The 18021-nt window shown below is 43.2% G+C and overlaps 1 protein-coding gene across 1 annotated transcript; it reads left to right on the top strand.

Annotated features, from left to right (window-relative positions):
* Positions 1 to 161: 161 nt before the first annotated feature.
* Positions 162 to 12295, top strand: ARPC4 (actin related protein 2/3 complex subunit 4). Its single transcript, XM_058171568.1, has 6 exons — positions 162 to 317; positions 759 to 877; positions 7801 to 7912; positions 7998 to 8093; positions 8722 to 8892; positions 11503 to 12295. Exons 1-6 carry the CDS (start codon positions 315 to 317, stop codon positions 11506 to 11508), a joined length of 507 nt encoding a protein of 168 aa, XP_058027551.1. The 5' UTR covers positions 162 to 314; the 3' UTR covers positions 11509 to 12295.
* The last annotated feature ends 5726 nt before the right edge of the window (positions 12296 to 18021 follow it).

Here is an 18021-nt window from a genome sequence, read left to right on the forward strand (position 1 = left end):
AGATGTTTCGATCTCCTTCGCTGTCGTAACGGAAGCGCTTTATTCGCCGCCTGGCGTGTGATGAATACCTCATTAATATATATATTACCTCAAAATATATATGAATACCTCATTAATATATATATTACCTCAAAATATATATATTTTGAGGGTTAAGATCTAAGATCCCGCGCGCTCACCCGGGGGGGGAAACATGTTGGAACGGGCCAGCCCGTGCGGAAGTGGAGCTCTTGGTTGGTGGAAGCCACTTCCGCTTCCGTTTTCTGGACCAGGTCTCGGGGGGTGCAGCGGCTGCTAGTCTTCTCTTTGCTGCCATGGTGAGTGGGCGGAGGGCTTTGGAGGGAGCCAGAGAAGCGCTGAAGGCGGGCGAGAAGCGGGGGGGAGTTTGACGCGATGGAGGCCTTCCTGGGGTAAAAAAAAAAAGTGGGGGTTGGAGGTGGGTTGAGAGCGGTCCATGGCGAGGCGGATGGGAGCAGAGGCGGCGGCAGCGGCCAAACCCTTCGGCTGGGATCGAACTAGCCCGGATCTCCGGATCCCGCGTTGGGATCGGAGGCAGGGACCACCGGGAAAAGGAATCCCGCCTCTGTGGTTTTGGAAAGCGCTGACCTCAGAGAGAGAGAGAGAGAGAGAGCAAGAAGATCTCTGCTGGACCGCAGGGGTGGGGCAGGGGGGGAATTTGCAAAGGGCTTGAGGATCTCTCCAAATTCGTGATCCCTGTTTTCTTTCTCCCTTCTCCCCCTTCTGTCTCCTTCCTACAGACAGCCACTCTGCGCCCTTACCTCAATGCAGTGCGTGCCACCCTGCAGGCTGCCTTGTGCCTGGAGAACTTCTCCTCCCAGGTGGTCGAGAGGCACAACAAACCCGAGGTGGAAGTCAGGTCTGTGCCTGAAGGTTCAGTGGAGGCAGAATGATGCTTTTATGTGTGTTGGATTTCAGTGGGGGGGGATGACGGGATGCCGATTCGTCTGCCACCCCTACCCCACCCCAAAATGTTTTCCGTGCCTAGCAGCCGTATAGATTTTTCTCTGTGACAGTCTATTCTTAATGCTGTTCTTTCACGCCTCTCAAGGGTGCGCTTGTTGCCACGATAACAGAATCCGTCCGCCTTGTTGCTGGTCGTTCTTCTTCCTTCTCTTTCCTTGCACCTTTCCCCCCATGGCAGCCTTTTCCGGAGAGTTGGGTCTTCACATAATGCAGGGGTGTCAAACTGCGGATGCGTCACACACAGGCCACGCCCACCCGCAAAGGCCTCAAAAAAACCACATCGCAATACATCACGTGACACAATCGAGTTTGACACCTGTGATGTAATGTGTCCAAACAGTTTTATATGGCCTCATCAGGTATAGCTTTCCCCTCCTTCAGAAATTGGATTTGGAAATAGGCTTTTAAAATAAGAATGCAGGTACTCCTCAACTTATGACCACAATACAGTAATTAAATTAGTAACACATGTGTTAAATGAATCTCGGTTCTCTACTGGCTTTTGCTTGTGAGGAGGTCGCAAAAGGGGAGCACAAAACTCTGGGACACTGCAGCCGTCGTACATGTGAGTCAGTTGTCAAGCATCCAAATGTAAATCACGTGACTGTGGGGATGCTGCAACGGTCATAAGTGTAAAAAATGGTCAAAGGTCATTGTTTTCAGTGCCGTTGTAACTTTGAATAGTCACTAAGTGAACTGTTGTAAGTCAAGGACTACCTGTATCTGCTCTAATTTATTAAAGCTGCAAATGCAAACCCAAAGGGCAGCTGATGGCAAAGCTGTTTAAAGGTGTTTTAATTTAATTTAAAGTTATTTAATAGTTATTTAAAACTATTAAAGATAAAGGGAGCTAGTTTGGTCTAGTGGTTAAGGCACCAGACTAGAAACCAGGAAATTGTGACTTCTAGTCCCATTTTAGGCGTGAAAGCTGGCTGGATAACTTTGGCTCAGTCAGTCACTCTCAGCCTAACCCAAGGGTCTGCAACTTTAAACACTTTAAGAGCCATTTGGACCTGTTTCCCACAGAAAAGAAAACACTGGAAGCCACAAAACCCTTCCTGTGCCTGACTATTTCTTGAGCAGCCACAAAACTAGCCTATGTAGTTGAATGAAACGTTCTGTTTCCTTCTGAAACTTTTCTTTTTTTTGGATTTATCTATGGTTGGCCTACCAGGGGTTGAAAAGCTCAGTAAATCATGTGGCGGGTATTGCACATTGGCAATAGTGATGCGTATTTTGAGTGACGAGGAGCCGCAGCAGAGGGGTGAAAGAGCCACATGAGGCTTCAGAGCCGCAGGTTGCTGATCCCTGGCCTAACCCATTTCATAGGGTTGTTTTGAGGAAAAGCAGAGGAGGAAAGAGTATTGGCCATGTTGGCTGCTATGTGTTATTTTAAAAGATAGGATATAAATGTATAGAGAATAGATGAGAAATTTGATAGCATGCAAAATTGTGAAAATAGCATGGAGGTATCAAAATGAATGACGTGTCCTATAAATTGTCATGGAATCAGAGAAGGAATGTTCAATTTGTTGGACTAAGTTTTTAGTGAAAAGACTCTGTGCATGTCTTTCGCTTCTGTTCTCTTGTCCTACACTTTATGAGGTTTCCCATAATACTTTATCACAAAAACAAACAAAAATGCTTCTGGAAATTTCAAAAGCCTTTTATTCAATCTTTTGAGCTTTAGAATTAGTTGGTTCATCAGTCATTGTAATGTTATATTTTCTACTCTTATTTTGCTTCTGTTTATGGTCTGCTTCATTTTATGGTCGCAATAGCTTTCAGCCTAATGTTCATGGCTTCTATATAGTTATATATTATACTGTCCTGTTGGGATATTGCCTCATACTACCCCTTAATTCCAAATTAGTGATTCTTAAATAGACCTTTAGCTCCTGGTGGAGCCACAGGTCATGAATGGCTGCTGCTGATATAAAATGGCTGATAAGCTTATACATTTCTTTCCCACCTTCCTCAGCATTGCCTTTATTTCTTTTTGTAAATACTGTATAGATATTTCTTTGTACATTATCTGGCACTTAAAAAAATACACTGTGCTCATGTTACAATTTTCTCAGCTCCAGTCGGTCTGTCTTGTCTTTTCCTACATTGAATTTATGGATTTATGTGTATTATGTTTTAATAGATATAAAACGGTATTTTATGTGACATAAAAACGTTAACTGCACCCATCTGATGAAGTCTAGTAGTCTACGTACATCACATGATATATCTAGTCAATATTGGACTCACTAGTTTCTCCTGCGTTCAGCTAACAAATTATGGAGTGTACCATTTATGGGCTGTTTCCATTCTGGTTTGAGGCATATTAATTCATTAGATAACTAAAGTGTATCTGAGGTGGTTTTCAAATTTCAAACACAGTACCATAAGATATAGTGATGGTTATTAATATATCCTATTAATGATAGTTGTATGTAAACCAAGCTTCAGAATATGAGTTGCTATAGAACAGGGGTCTCCAACTTTGGCAACTTTGTGGACTTCAGCTCCCAGAATTCCTCAGCCAGCTTTTCTGGCTGAGGAACACTGGGAGTTGAAGTCCACAAATCTTAAAGTTGTCAAGTATAGAACACAAGCCAGACAGTGGTAAGGACCCATTTTTTGCTTTGGGGTTTCCCATATAGTGGGGCCTCAGTAAAAATAATATGCTGCATGGCTCTGATTTATCAGAACTTTTATATTCTTAAGTTGACACAAATAGGTAAATATTAGAAGGAATCAATATAAAAAAATTCTCTTGTGTAAATCTATAGAGTATTCTTGCTGCGTTGCTGTTGGATCTGAAGTGATATACTGTATGTGATGCAGAAACAACAGTTTTCTTTTCCTAGCTCAATCTCCATTCCGTCCCTCCCTCATAATTTACCATACTTCATGACTTGATCATATTGGTATCTTGGTCTACCTTGCTTAACATTTTTCCATTTGTATTTTCTGTATTTCCTTTAAAAGATTATTTTGAGGCCTTTTAGCCCAGCCCAGCCCACTCCAATCCTGACCCGAATCCCTCCACAATTAGCATAAAACAATAGCTCTGTGTCAGATTCTACTCAGTCCGATCCTGAGACGTCATAGATTCCACTTGACGACTGCTCCTTAAAACAGGGGTCTCCAACCTTGGCAACGTTAAGCCTGGAGAACTTCAACTCCCAAAATTCCCCAGCCAGCTGGCTGGGGAATTCTGGGAATTGAAATTCACCAGGCTTAACATTGCCAAGGTTGGAGACCCCCGCCTTAAAACATTTTTGTAGCATCTCTTCAGGCATATAGTATATTCGTTACAAGCTCTATTAAGAAAAAGAAGGCCTATAGTTACAGTTACAGTGAAGGTTTATAGTTCAGTGGGAAAAGCCCTTCCTTAAAAAACCAAATCGCCAAATGGACCAGTAGCCTGATTTAATTAGATGAAAGCTTTATTTTTTGTAAGATTCACTACTTTCCTCAAGACTACTTTGTCTTGAGACGAAGTTCCTCAAGTTAATGTAGGAATCTGGGTAACTAGATGCCTGTTGCAATAGTTTTCTGTAGAATTGTGTTAAATCAAGTGTTGTAAACCTGCTGCTGCATACAGATGGACTTTGTTTTGATCCATTCGACTTGTTCAGCTATTTACAATTAGAACTGGGAACATTATTTTAAGGTTTGTGTCCCTATTTTGGAGCCCTTCGAGGACGTCCCTGGAAATCTGTCCAAATTACTATGCATTTTAGGTGCATTTTCACCTGCAGCTAGAGAAAAGCGATCTAACAACCCATTTGAAATTGTGGAAAGAGGAAGCTCTGCAATTGTGGATGGCTAAGAATGCTTGCAGTTCAACTTCAAGAAACTGAATCACGAGAGTAAAAGTGTAGGCAAATATGTAAACTGTATCAGTTGTGAAGAAGATTAATAATATCAAAATGCAAATAAGGCTAATGCATTGCAGTTTAAGTGGTTGCATTGGGTGGTTCTTTCTGCTCTTTTCCTAGAGGATTTCTATTTTGTACAGAGTTTTCAACAATATCCAGGCACATTTAGAACATTCATTTAATTTTTCCTTATAGGTAGATAGGTATTCAGTCTTCCCTCTAGACTAGATAATCGTTAGGCTGTGCTGTTTTTCCCCATATTTGTTGGCTACTGCCTTTATTGTTTCTATGCCAGCCTCCTGGGAAGATCATCCATCCCTCAGGGTTTTCCTTTTTTTGCCAGTGGTTTTATAGCTCATCTGACTTTCTCCTCAAGCACCAGTAATTCATCCTCAATAGAAGAGGAGCTCGTCAGATTTGCAGAGGACACCAAGCTTGGGGGAATTGTTCACACTTTGGAAGATAAGATTCAGGATTCAGAAGGATCTTGACAGACTAGAGCCCCATGGGGTTTATCCAGTAAGATACAGTTGAGTAGTGAGAAAAGCAGGATCCTGCACTTAGGCTGGAGAAACCAAATTCACAGATATAGAACGGGCAGTACCTGACTCAACAGTAGCAACTAAGAGAGGGATGTAGATGTCCTACTGGACCACCACTTAAGTACAGGCCAACAGTGTGCTGCAGCTGCCAAAAAAGCCAATGCAGGCCTTAACAGATTGCATTAACAGAGGGATAGCATCAAGATCATGGCTCTATAATGCACTAGTCCAGTGATGGCAAACATATGGCACGCGTGCCGGAAGTGGCATGCAGAGCCATCTCTCTGGGCACACCAGCCATCGCCTGTTGTTCTTCCAGATTCCATTGCGCAGGCTGGTCTGCGTGCGGGGAACACCAGCAACTGAAGAGCAGTTCCCTGGCGCGCATGCACGTGCCAGGAAGCTGAGTTTCCGGTGCACGCATGTGTGCTGGCCAGCTGGTCTTTGCACGCCCATGTGCACCAGAAATCAGAAGAGCAAGTGCATGTGCACTCCGGAAACTGGAAGCTCAATTGCGCACACCAGGGATCTGCTCTTCCGGTTTCTGGCGCTCCCGCGCGTGCACGCACTCCCATTTCGGCACTTGGTGCTGAAAAGATTCGCCAACACTGCACTAGTCAGACTTCCAGTTTTGGTACTTGAGGGGCGGTCACAAAGATGCGGGGGTTGACTTGTTCTCCAAAACATTAGAGAGAAGAATAAGAAGCAATGGGTAGAAGCTTATTAATGAGACATTCCACCTGGAATGAAGGGGAAATTTCTTGACCCTGAGAGCAATTAACTAGTAAAACAGCTTGCCTCCCAGAGTTGTGGGTGCTCCGTCCCTGGAGGTTTTCAAGAAAAGATTGGGCAACCGTCTGTTTGGGGTGGTATAAGGACTCCTCCCTTGGGCAGAACACCTCCAAGATCCCTTCCAGCCCTATGATTCTTCTCTCTCGGATGGGAGAGTAGGTCTTACACAAGTATTTATAACATGATCCATTTTTAACTCTCTCATGTTCCCTCTTAAGAAATTCTCTCATGAACTTCTTAAGCAGATCTCTTGTTCTTCCCAGTCTGTTACTTTCTGCAATCTGCACTCGGATATACTACCTTATTTTCTCTCTTTGCTGGTTGGTGGGAGTTTTCATTAAATTCTCCGGTTTTCCCAACATCTCCCAGTTCTCTTTCCATAGCTATGTCTGTGGCCCTGTTTGATAGCTAGTCTTGTTTCTTACCTTCTGGCTCTTGTTATATACTTCCTACCTTCATCACTTAAAAGCACTTTAACATCATACACAATTTTTCATGTTCTCTATACATAAATCCAGGTCTTTAAATCCATTTCGAGCCTGAAACTTGCATTGTTCTGGGTTTTAGGTTACATCTCGTTAGGATTTGATCTTTCCTAAATTTTTTTCCCAATCTGATGTATATTCCAATTAGTGGGTCATGGTCTGATCCACGGTCAGCATCCAGAGTGTTTTAAAATTCAACATGCAGCTTTTCTTCCTGTTGCTATGTAAGATGTCATGTATTTGATTACGGTGTGATTTGTTTGGAGTTGTCCAGAGAAAGCAGAGCTGCTTAACTCATTCTTTGCATTGGTCTTCACGCAAAAAGTAACTTTAGTTCAGCAGTGAAATCCACTTACATTCGCTACTGGTTCAGGTGTGGTCCCATACGGGAGCGCCTCTTCTGCACATGCGCAAAACCTTCGGTTAAAAAAAGGGATGTAATGACATCCTGGTGGGTGGGTGGAGCTTCAGGCTGCCGCTGCTACTGGTTCAGGAACCAGGGGAGGAGGGATTTTTTTTTTAATTTGCATTTATATCCCGCCCTTCTCCGAAGACTCAGAGCGGCTTACACTATATCAAGCAATAGTCTTCATCCATTTGTATATTATATACAAAGTCAACTTATTGCCCCCAACAATCTGGGTCCTCATTTTACCTACCTTATAAAGGATGGAAGGCTGAGTCAACCTTGGGCCTGGTGGGACTTGAACCTGCAGTAATTGCAAGCAGCTGCTGTTAATAACAGTTAACAGTTAATAACAGTTAATAACAGACTGCATTAGTCTGTTGAGCCACCAGAGGCCCTTTCACCGCTGCTTTAGTCCAACCTACCAAAAACATAACTGTAAAAAAAAAAAAGGTATAAAGCCACCTTTTCTGTGGCTGAAATAATGTGTGAAGCAACCCACAGCCTATCAGCATTTTCTGCATCACTGATGATTCTTGGTATCATTTTCATCACGAGTAGCACATTTCACGATTGTGGATTTGGAAATATAATGAGTGAGATGAGGATTGGTTACGGGTGGTGGTGGGTATGTTAAAATATATCCAGAGGATGGAGCGTATGGGCCTCTGTATTGCACAGTCTCTGATGTAAAAAATGTCTTTCTGGGTTTGCAGAAGCAGCAAAGAACTCCTCTTGCAGCCTGTGATCATTAGCAGGAATGAGAAAGAGAAAGTCTTAATTGAAGGTTCTATCAACTCTGTGCGAGTTAGCATTGCTGTGAAACAGGTAAGTCACACACGTTACAGGCGAGGTGCTTTCTTGCAGCCCATCCTGGAGAAAAGGCTCATGGATTCCTATTTTCCTTCTGCAGGCCGATGAGATTGAGAAAATTCTATGTCACAAATTTATGCGGTTCATGATGATGAGAGCAGAAAACTTCTTCATTTTACGTCGGAAACCAGTTGAGGTGGGAAATATGGAGTCACTGTTGTCCTAAGTGTGTGATTCTGTTGACGGTAGTGATAGTACCAACATATGGAATATTTCACATTTTAAGCTTTCGAGCAGGCCTAAAATTTCAAGGTGCCGCCTATCTTTAAGGCATATTTAAATCGGCAACAATAATCTCTTTTCACAAAATCAAGTAACGTGGCTTTATAGACTGCTTTTATCTCTGATTTAGTCTGTTTAACTGTGGGTGAATTGTGTGAGACTTAGTTTTTTTGCTAGCTGCCAGGATAATGTCTATTTTTTATACATATACTTGGAAGAAATAGATTGAGGCTGAATACAAGTAACTAAACTAAATAAATTAATACTGCATAATTGGTAATGTTTGCTTATTACATTGAATATTTTGTCTGTTCTCTTGATTCTTTTTCAACAGTATTATGTACGTAGCATACACTGATTCAAATATTAATATGGCAGAACTTACGTCTTATGCACAATATTAGATCTTTAGATCACAAGCAACCAAAATAAAAAGCTAGATTATTTTTGTCTAGAATAGACAAAATCAATAGTCAACAGTATAGAAGAATTGAGTCTTGGCTTCACTGATGCTAATAATTTGCTTGCTTTTTTTTTTTTAGGGCTATGACATCAGCTTCTTGATCACAAATTTCCATACAGAGCAGATGTACAAACACAAGCTGGTGGACTTTGTCATTCATTTTATGGAAGAAATTGACAAGGAAATCAGTGAAATGAAGCTGTCAGTCAATGCTAGGGCTCGCATTGTGGCAGAAGAGTTCCTTAAGAATGTAAGGGCTTCTTAGACACCTTATAGAAATGATGTCCAAATAATATGTTAAAAGTCACCAGTCTCTTGTGGCTACTTATTAGGCAGGACTTAAAAGGGAAGATGGAGTTGTGGTCTTTAAAAATCTTTATAATTAAGAAGGGCTTCCCCCCCCCAATATTATTTGTGAACGTGGGAGTCCTAAATTCAAATCCCCCATCTAAAGATTTACCATTGAGAATTATTTATTACAGGGTGAAAAAGTAGCATTGTATAAATGAGCTAGAATTTGTGGTTCATTTGTGGAAAAGAGTTCTAGTGGGAATCCAATTGTTCTTTGTAGAGTGTCATGCTCCTTGTGTGTCCAATCACACTTGGCCAATAAAGAATTCTATTCTATTCTATTCTATTCTATTCTATTCTATTCTATTCTATTCTATTCTATTCTATTCTATTCTATTCTATTCTATATAGTATGAATATGAGTGACTAAGGTGCCAGGAACACTAAATGCAAAAGCTTTAGGAAAGAGGGCAGTATAATTGGAGGCGTATTTTATTCCATTACAAAATTCAGAGCAATTTGTACGTTGCTCATAAGAAAGATATTTTCAAACTGTGTTCTGTAAACCTCCCTAGTACGGCCTCCATAGTCATATTTCTAAGACAATGTAACAGGTAAAAGGAGTAACCTTGAAGAACAGAAGGAAGAGCTGACAACAGTCAGACCATAGGATCCTGAGTCTGGGACAATACTGTAACTTGAGAAAATGTCTCAAACAAAACCCTCCCTAGTTCTCACAAAGCCAGGGGGAAGGAGGGGGAGAAGCATAGATTTGCAAAGTTCTGTTACCATAATTTTATTGGCCTGCATGGCTTTGGTTTCCTAGACTGGTGTGTCCGAAACGGCTGACACATGCAGCTAGTTCTCCACTGATGACCAGTTGCTTAACAACTGATCCCAAAAAAGGGACTTGTAACCTGGGTTCTGAAGTTCTGATGTTTGGACCCCATGTGGTCAGACTTCTGGTGCTGGACAAGACAGCTGAATTTATGGCCATTTTCAGCTTCCCAGGGTCCATATGACCATGTTTTAAGACAGTTTTGTGGAATAATAACACTTTTTGTTTTCAGCAAATCTACAACAACAGTGAATGATTGACGTTTTGTGGCATTTAGTGACCACAGGGGTTCATTGAATGACTGCCACAAAAAGGTCATAAAATGGGTCAGTCGTGTGGCTGACCTATTAAATGACCCTTAAGCAGAAGCGGGCTGCACTTTCTTTAACAAAGGGTTCGCTGGTTGTCAGTGAGCGAGCACGCGTCCCTTTGGGAGAGAAACGGAGTTTCAAACAGGTTCCTAATCAGCTCAGGCAGTTCCAGTGAGAACAGCAGGGGTGGCGTGGAACGCTGCTGGGCCAGCCAACGAGCCAGAAAGTAAGTTATAAATGGATAGCATAGAACAAGGGCAGGTGGGCGGGCCCAGCCAGCGATCAGAGCTAAGGGTTCGCCCGAACCCTTGCGACCATGGAGCAGCCCACCACTGCCCTTAAGACATACAGCCATGATGGACAAGCACCACTAGAGTCGTATGTTGAGGACTACCTGTACTATGGAAAGAATAGGCCTGGTTCTCCCATGAAGAAATGCCATGGCTACTGTTTTGTGGATTACGGTTCAAGGATTTATTTATTTTTGGAACAAACAGGTTTTGCAATGTGGAAAAGTTTGAAAAGCCCTTAGACTTACGTAGACTAACTTTATTGTCACTTTGAATAGACACTAATCAGCATACGTTAAAATGAAGTTTTGCTACATAGAGCTCTCAAAGGGTCACCACCTCCAATATACACTATATAAACATAAAAAAATAAAAAAATAAAAACAAAATTATGCATATTCCCACATATATTATATGACACAGAGAAAACAGCGCAGTCTAGTTTGGATGTATACATGTACACGGCGAGAAAAATGAATCTTGCGAATTTACCAGACGGCATAGGGAACAAAGCTGTTACACAATCTGGAAGCCCTGCAAGAAATGCTTCAAAACCGCCTGCTGCAGGGGAGCCACAGAAGAAGACCGTGAAGTGGGTGTGTGGAGTCTCTCACAGTGCTTTGAGGTCTTAGCACATAGCACTTATAAGCAGTATCCTGAATAACGGGGAGCGAGCTTCCTATAACCTTCTCGGCTGTCCTTACCACTCCCTGTATGGACTTTCTATCTGAGGCATTGCAGCCACCGAACCAAACAGTGTTGCAGTTTGTTAAAATACTCCCCATTGTGCCTCTGTAAAAAGTAGCCAGGACAGAAAGAGAAAGATGTACCCTGCTCTAGGACAGGGGTCTCCAACCTTGGCAACTTTAAGACTTGTGGACTTCAACTCCCAGAGTTCCTCAGCCAGAAAAGCTGGCTGAGGAATTCTGGGAGTTGAAGTCCACAAATCTTAAAGTCGCTAAGGTTGGAGACCCCTGCTGTAGGATACGGTCCTAAAAACTGCAGTGATTATATTGTGGGTATCTGTGTGTGAGAAGACATTGATGGTGTTTGCCTTGTTTCATTTGTATTATATGAGCAGTCGTAATAACAATTTTGAATTAACCGATTTCTTTTTGTTCCCTCCCCAGTTCTAGACCAAGGACTGGAATCCACAGCTTTGCTTTCTCATCCTCTCTGCCCCGCTACCTTAGGGTAGCTACAGAGAGGCCACAGCTCAGGAGTGAAATGAGAAGCGGCTAGACCTGCGAGGGCTGCCCCCAGCTGCTCACCGTTCTCGCCAGTGTGCCCGGGGTCGGGAGGAGGGGAGGGGGAGGGGTGCTTTTTAATATTTTTGAAACAAAACTGTGCTTGTATAAGATTGTGTTGACTTGATATTCTTTTTTTTTTTTTAAATACATGATCACTTGCTGTAATTTGTCTCCCTGAATGTACTAGCGGAGAAGGTGGGATTGGTTGCTCTAGCAACCCTCTTGCAGAAGTTGCTAGGGGGAGTTCCAGTTCAGTGATGTGCATGCAAAAAAAAGATTTGCCTGCAATCTCTGACAAAAAATAAATAAAAAATTCCTGCCATTTTCTGTACTGCGTGGACCAGAGGGGGGAAAAAAAAGAAAAAAGGACCTGGACCATTTCTGTCATTTGACGAGTCGATGTTCAGTCTTGGAGCCTTTTGTTCAGAGGTGATTGCTGGATGACTACCTTGGTCCACCTTCCCAATGATGTGTAAGGGTCATGATTGCAGGCAAGTTGGGTGTTGTGAACAGCAACCCTTTTGTGCCAAGTCACTCCATAACCTGGAGAAAGTGCTCTTTCCCCGTCCATCTTTCCCACCCCTAATAGGGATCAGAGCATTCTGAACACTGCACTGCCTCCTGATTCTGCCCTTAGTTTCCCTTTCCATACCTGTGCCAGAAGGAACGGGGAGGGGGGAGGGGGGTGGGGGGGGAAGGGAGGGGGCCAGGCCAGGCGTCAGCTGAATGGGACGGAGCTGGAATCTGTAACTCTCGTTTCTTTTTTGCTATGGCACTTGCTGTATCTTTCTTACTTTAACCTATTAAAGCCTTTTTGTCTTTGCCTCCTGAAGTAAGGATTCTTGTCTAGCTTTACTGGGGTCCCTGATAACATTTCCGTCTTGCCCCAAAGGCAATGTTTAAAACTTCGGTGGATTTTTTTTTTCCTTTTGAAAACATTTTACTTCTCATCCAAGAAGCTTCCTTAGCTTCTATGAGTTGGAACTGAAGAAGCTTCTTGGATGAGAAGCAAAATGTTTTCAAAGAAAAAAAAAACACCAAGGAAGTCCAATTGCTTTTTGGAAGAGCACCTTTGGGGCAACCTGGGTGATTGAGACTCTCCAAAGACGTTTCCATCTTGCCCAGCTGTCTGGGAAGGGTTTTGAATTTCTGGTTGCATCACAATGACCCAATAAGCACAAAGGGAAGAATGCAGAATTATGTTGGCATTTGTAGCTTATTCTTTTTTTTTTTTTTTTTTTTGCATTGCTCAAAGACAGCAAATCAGTTCTTAGACTTTTTCACTCTTAATACATTATAAATGTGTGCCCCTCTCATATCCAGCCCAAATTCCTATTTAAAAAAAGTTATTAGATTATCTGTGAGTGCCTATGTTTGAAATAAGAATGATTTTAACAAGTTGGCTTTGCTATCCTTATATTTACATACGGAGTTCACAATTCAGTTTTCTCTTCCTACTGGCTTGCAGTGATACTTAGTGGTATGGTTTCAATAGTGTGATACCTTTTATCTGAATAAGATCAAGGCGTTGTTGGTATTTAGAAAGTTTTAAAACAGTGAAACTTTTAAGTCATTGGCAGAGCTCTTGAGTAGCAAGAAGATGATCCTTTCCCCACCTCATTCTTGAAAAGATACAAATAAAAATCAACACACTTACTTCAAACTTTTCTCTCCAGCACTAATAATTTCCCCCATCCAAAGGCTTCTGTTGTCTTGACAAATTATAAAATGAACGGGTTTATGATATTCCCTTTCTTTACATAAAACATGCCCTTGATCATTCCTCAATTGAACTGCTATTGCAGTTTAGAGACAGATACATTGCAATCAGCAAAAAGAAGGTGAGGGTTATTTTGATTGGATGCACCGCTGGTAAAATTCATGCGTACATATTACGTGTGTGTGTGTGTGTGAGTTTTGTTTTCTGCCCTCTTAAGACAGAAATCTATATCGGGAAGAGAAAATGTATTTCAAAAGTCTACATGTCCTAGCAGTTGTGGCCAATCAGGAGGAATTTTAGGAACTGCCAGCTGTATTTATGCAGTCATAGGTTCTCTACCCATGGCCTAGATCAGGGGTGTCAAACTGGCGGCCCGTGTGGGCCAGATGCATCATACACACAGGCCACGCCCATCCCAGCTCCGCTAAGGGAAAAAACTGATACATCATGTGACGGCATATGACACTGCGAGTTCGACACCTGTGGTCTTTAGATCAGGGGTCTCCAATCTTGGCAACTTTAAGACTTGTGGACTTCAATTCCCAGAGTTCCCAGAGTTGAAGTCTACAAGTCTTAAAAGTTGCCAAGGTTGGAGTCCTCTGCTTTAGATCATTGAATGTCATATTTCCAACTTGTTGCCACCGGGTATTACACATTAAAAGCCTCTTACCTCACGCTTCTTGCAATCTTACTGGGTGCCTCGCTGAACGTAAGAAGTCACGGCTGAGGTATTTCCGGTTTACTTTAGTCAGCTGGGTCCGGTTCCAGTAGGTCTCGCCATAAACAGTGCCCAAGCTAGCAGTGTACCTTCTATAAATCCATGGACCATAATACTGAAAGGCATTATTCCCGTCTTTTGGAATAAAAGTAGCCGACGTCTCCTCCGTTTTGGATTAATGAGTCGGGAAGCAGAAGCACAAGAGAAAGAAATGGAAGTTTGGCCCGTGAAATGGTTCTGGTGTCTTCTGATGTCATAACTAAGATACCGCGAACACTCTAGTTCCATGCAGTTGACTCAACAATGCCTTTCATCCTCTTTAAAGGTAGGCCTCAAGCTTAGGGGGCTTGCTTGTTAATGAGCCATAAACAGTCTCACTAGATCCCCATTTGAGCTGCCTATGCCCTGGATCTGAACATCCTTTCCTGCTTGCTTAGCTTTGATCACAATTCAAGACAGAAATGTGAAATGATTCATCCAAGCTAGCAGGGTAACCCGGATGAGCAGCATGTTAGGGAAATGCTAGCAAGCTCACTCTGGGGATGTTAATGTTTTAAAATACTGCCCTCATGAAGCACGAGAACTACTTACAGCGGCATCCCATCAACAAAGGAACTCGGTTAGTGTGAACTAATTTCATAGTTTACCATAAAAGCTTGCAGGGATATCAGGGTGTTTTTTAAAAAAATAATTTATATACACAAAGGGAGGAGGTGGACTTGTTGGACTAAATCCTTCTGTAATAGAATGCGGTGTAGGAAGAAAATCCAGTTCCAGTTCCAAGCCGCAATAAAATGGAGATTGCTTAAAGTTTATTGATGGGCCTCTGTGGCTCAAACTGCTAATGCAGTCTGTTATTAATAGCAACTGCCTGCAATTACTGAAAGTTCAAGTCCCACCAGGCCCAAGGTTGACTCAGCTTTCCATCCTTTATAAGGTAGGTAAAATGAGGACCCAGATTGTTGGGGGTTGACTTTGTATATAAATATACAAATAGAATGAAGACTATTGCTAACATAGTGTAAGCCGCCCTGAGTCTTCGGAGAAGGGTGGGATATAAATGCAAATTAAAAAAAAATGAGCAGAATCCACCTACAGCAGTGATGGCTAACCTTTTCCGGACCGAGTGCCTAAAGCGCGTATGCCCAAACCCCCAAAATGCAATGTGTGCGCCCCCCACATGCACGCCCTCCCCACATGTGCGCATGCCTCCCCACATTCACACATGCCCCACGCATGCGTGGCAGAGACCTGAAGACCAGCAGGCCAGTGGGAGGCGAGCGCACATGCACGGTGGAGCTGAACTGGGGCTACAGCTCGTGTGCCCAGAGAGAGGGCACTGCACATGCCATAGGATCGCCATCACGTACCTACAGCATGTGGTTCTGGGACAGCTGACAAGATGGTTGAATGAGTGGATGGATCTTTATAGGTTTCTGTGACTTCGAAGTCTAAAGTGTTCTGGGGGTTGTGCAATGAAGGGGCTTGTGTAGTTTGGTATTTCAATGGTAGTTGGTTAATCCTATTATGTCCTAAAAGGTCCCGTCCTGTCCTTCGAATTTGGGTGGGGGGGATACAAAATCTTAATCCCATTACCTGGAGCTGAAGGTGTTTTGTTTGCGAATAGATTGGTCCAGTCTTTCTTAATGGCCACAAAATATCAATTTCTAAAGACTTCAGACATTTGCTGAGGGCCGTTTTAGTATGCAGAAAACTCGGGCTGCTTTCTGTCTTTAAAAGCTTTATGTTTCTCCATTTCTCCTTTGGGGAAATATAATATTCTGCCTCTTTTAATATTCCCCAAAATATTTCATCCTTCTGGGGGCAGGGGCTTCTCATAGCAACTAATGAGAAGACCTTTTTCTTAGTTGGCATTCAAGTAGGCTGATGCATTTCCATCCCCACCATCCAGTCAGAGCTGAAGAAGCTTCTTGGGTGAGAGAAGTAAAACGTCTTCAAAGAAAAAACCAGAAAGTCCGATTGCCTCTTGAAAAAGCACCTTTGCTTTTTTCAAGATGACTTGGATGATTGAGAATTTCCATAGAGATTTCCATGCACCAAGACAAATTCCTTGTGCGTCCAATCAGAGTTGGCCAATAAAAAAATCCTATCCTATCCTGTCCTGTCCTGTTAAGATCTCTGTCTCTAGGAATGGATTCTTAGGAATGGATTTATCTGATGTGGCTTTCATAAGTGCTTAGGGGGAGGCTTATAGATTGCAAAAAGTCAAGCCCACCTAATCACCATTTCATCTTCTCCCCTACAAACCACACACATAGGCACACCCTTGGGACATCTCCCTCTAGTTTTACTTCCTCCACATGCTTCTTGCTCTTAAAGCATGTCCCGTTGTTTTCAGGATCATCTCATCATGAATGGTCCTGCTCTCTCCCCTTTTCCTTTTCGGGCGCATTTCACCCAAATACAGTCTAAAAAAGATCAACAGCCACCAAAAGGGACGGGCAGGAGGCGGGAAGCATCTGGGTGGGAAAAACGCAGGACCCTTAAAAGGGGGCTTCCCCGCATTTTCTAAGGTTGCCATTGATTGACCTGGAAGAGGGTAAGTGGTGTCAAAAGAGGGGCATCGCCTTAGAGGTGTGTGTGTGTGTAAGAGAGCTAATTATGAAACGTGCTTGCTTTCCCCCCCTCAACCCTCTTCATTCATCGCAATGACATTCCGGTGTACCGGAATGCATCACCCGTTCTGCCCGAGCGCGATCATATTTTTTTTTTAAAAATCTAATTAAAATGGGGAGGGGGCAAAGTAAACCTCCTCCCCGCCCAGCGGTATCTACCCGGGCGCTCCAGTTTCCATAGAAACTCCAAACAGCCTCCTGGGAGTTATCTATGGGGAAGGAGCTCTGGTCCGGACCCGGATCGGCGGGAAAGGAAAAATCAGCTTCGGAATCCCGTCCCGGTTCGTACTGCAGATCTCCAGCCTTGGGAGGTGGGCGTGGGGAGGGAACCAGGCGCGCGACCGCTGGCGAAGGACCCGGGACGCTTTTGGAGAGCCAGAAGGTCCCAACCTGCGCTAGAGAGATTTGTGTCCCTTCCGTCCGTCTCCCCTTTGGCGGCGAGAGAAGTGCCCTTGGCACATTTATTTATTTATTAGAATAGAATAGAATAGAATTTTATTGGCCAAGTGTGATTGGACACACAAGGAATTTGTCTTGGTGCATATGCTCTCAGTGTACATAAAAGAAAAGATACGTTCATCAAGGTACAACATTTACAACACAATTGATGATCAATATATCAATATAAATCATAAGGATTGCCAGCAACAAGTTATAGTCATACAGTCATAAGTGGAAAGAGATTGGTGATGGGAACTATGAAACGATTAATAGTAGTGCAGATTCAGTAAATAGTCTGACAGTGTTGAGGGAATTATTTGTTTAGCAGAGTGATGGCCTTCGGGGAAAAAACTGTTCTTGTGTCTAGTTGTTCTGGTGTGCAGTGCTCTATAGCGTCGTTTTGAGGGTAAGAGTTGAAACAGTTTATGTAATGTATCTTTAAATGGTTTTGGCGGGAAACAAGCACGTTGCTGATTGGTTAAAGCCGCCGGTTGAAATGTATATAAGGAGAGGTTTTTCCCCAGCCTGGTTGCTGGGTTCACCATATATTAAAGAGCTGTTGTCACTACCCTGGTCTCCAGCCTCGTTACTTCCCGAACTTAACACTGGCGACGAAGGTGGGATCTCGAGGCTAAGGAGCACCAGGATCGAGCTGAAGCACGGAAGAAGCGAACCCAGCAAACTCAGGGCAGAAACGCGGAGATGGCCAGCTACACTCCGCCCGCGCCGTTTGACCCAGCCAGGGAGAAATGGGAACGACATGACCCGTTTGAGCTTCCTAGAGGCAAACGAACTGCAAGGAGTTCCAGACAACCGCAAAGGGCATATTTCCTGAGCCACTGCGGTCCGAGGTCATCGACATCGCGGAAGCCCTGGCAGAGCCA

The sequence above is a fragment of the Ahaetulla prasina genome, chromosome 2 (genome assembly GCF_028640845.1).
Source record: "Ahaetulla prasina isolate Xishuangbanna chromosome 2, ASM2864084v1, whole genome shotgun sequence".
Lineage (NCBI taxonomy): Eukaryota > Metazoa > Chordata > Lepidosauria > Squamata > Colubridae > Ahaetulla > Ahaetulla prasina.

Coding starts and splice junctions, on each gene's coding strand:
- ARPC4 (XM_058171568.1), top strand. Junction 7,913..7,997: donor TTAGCATTGCTGTGAAACAG/GTAAGTCACACA, acceptor TTCCTTCTGCAG/GCCGATGAGATTGAGAAAAT. Junction 8,094..8,721: donor TACGTCGGAAACCAGTTGAG/GTGGGAAATATG, acceptor TTTTTTTTTTAG/GGCTATGACATCAGCTTCTT.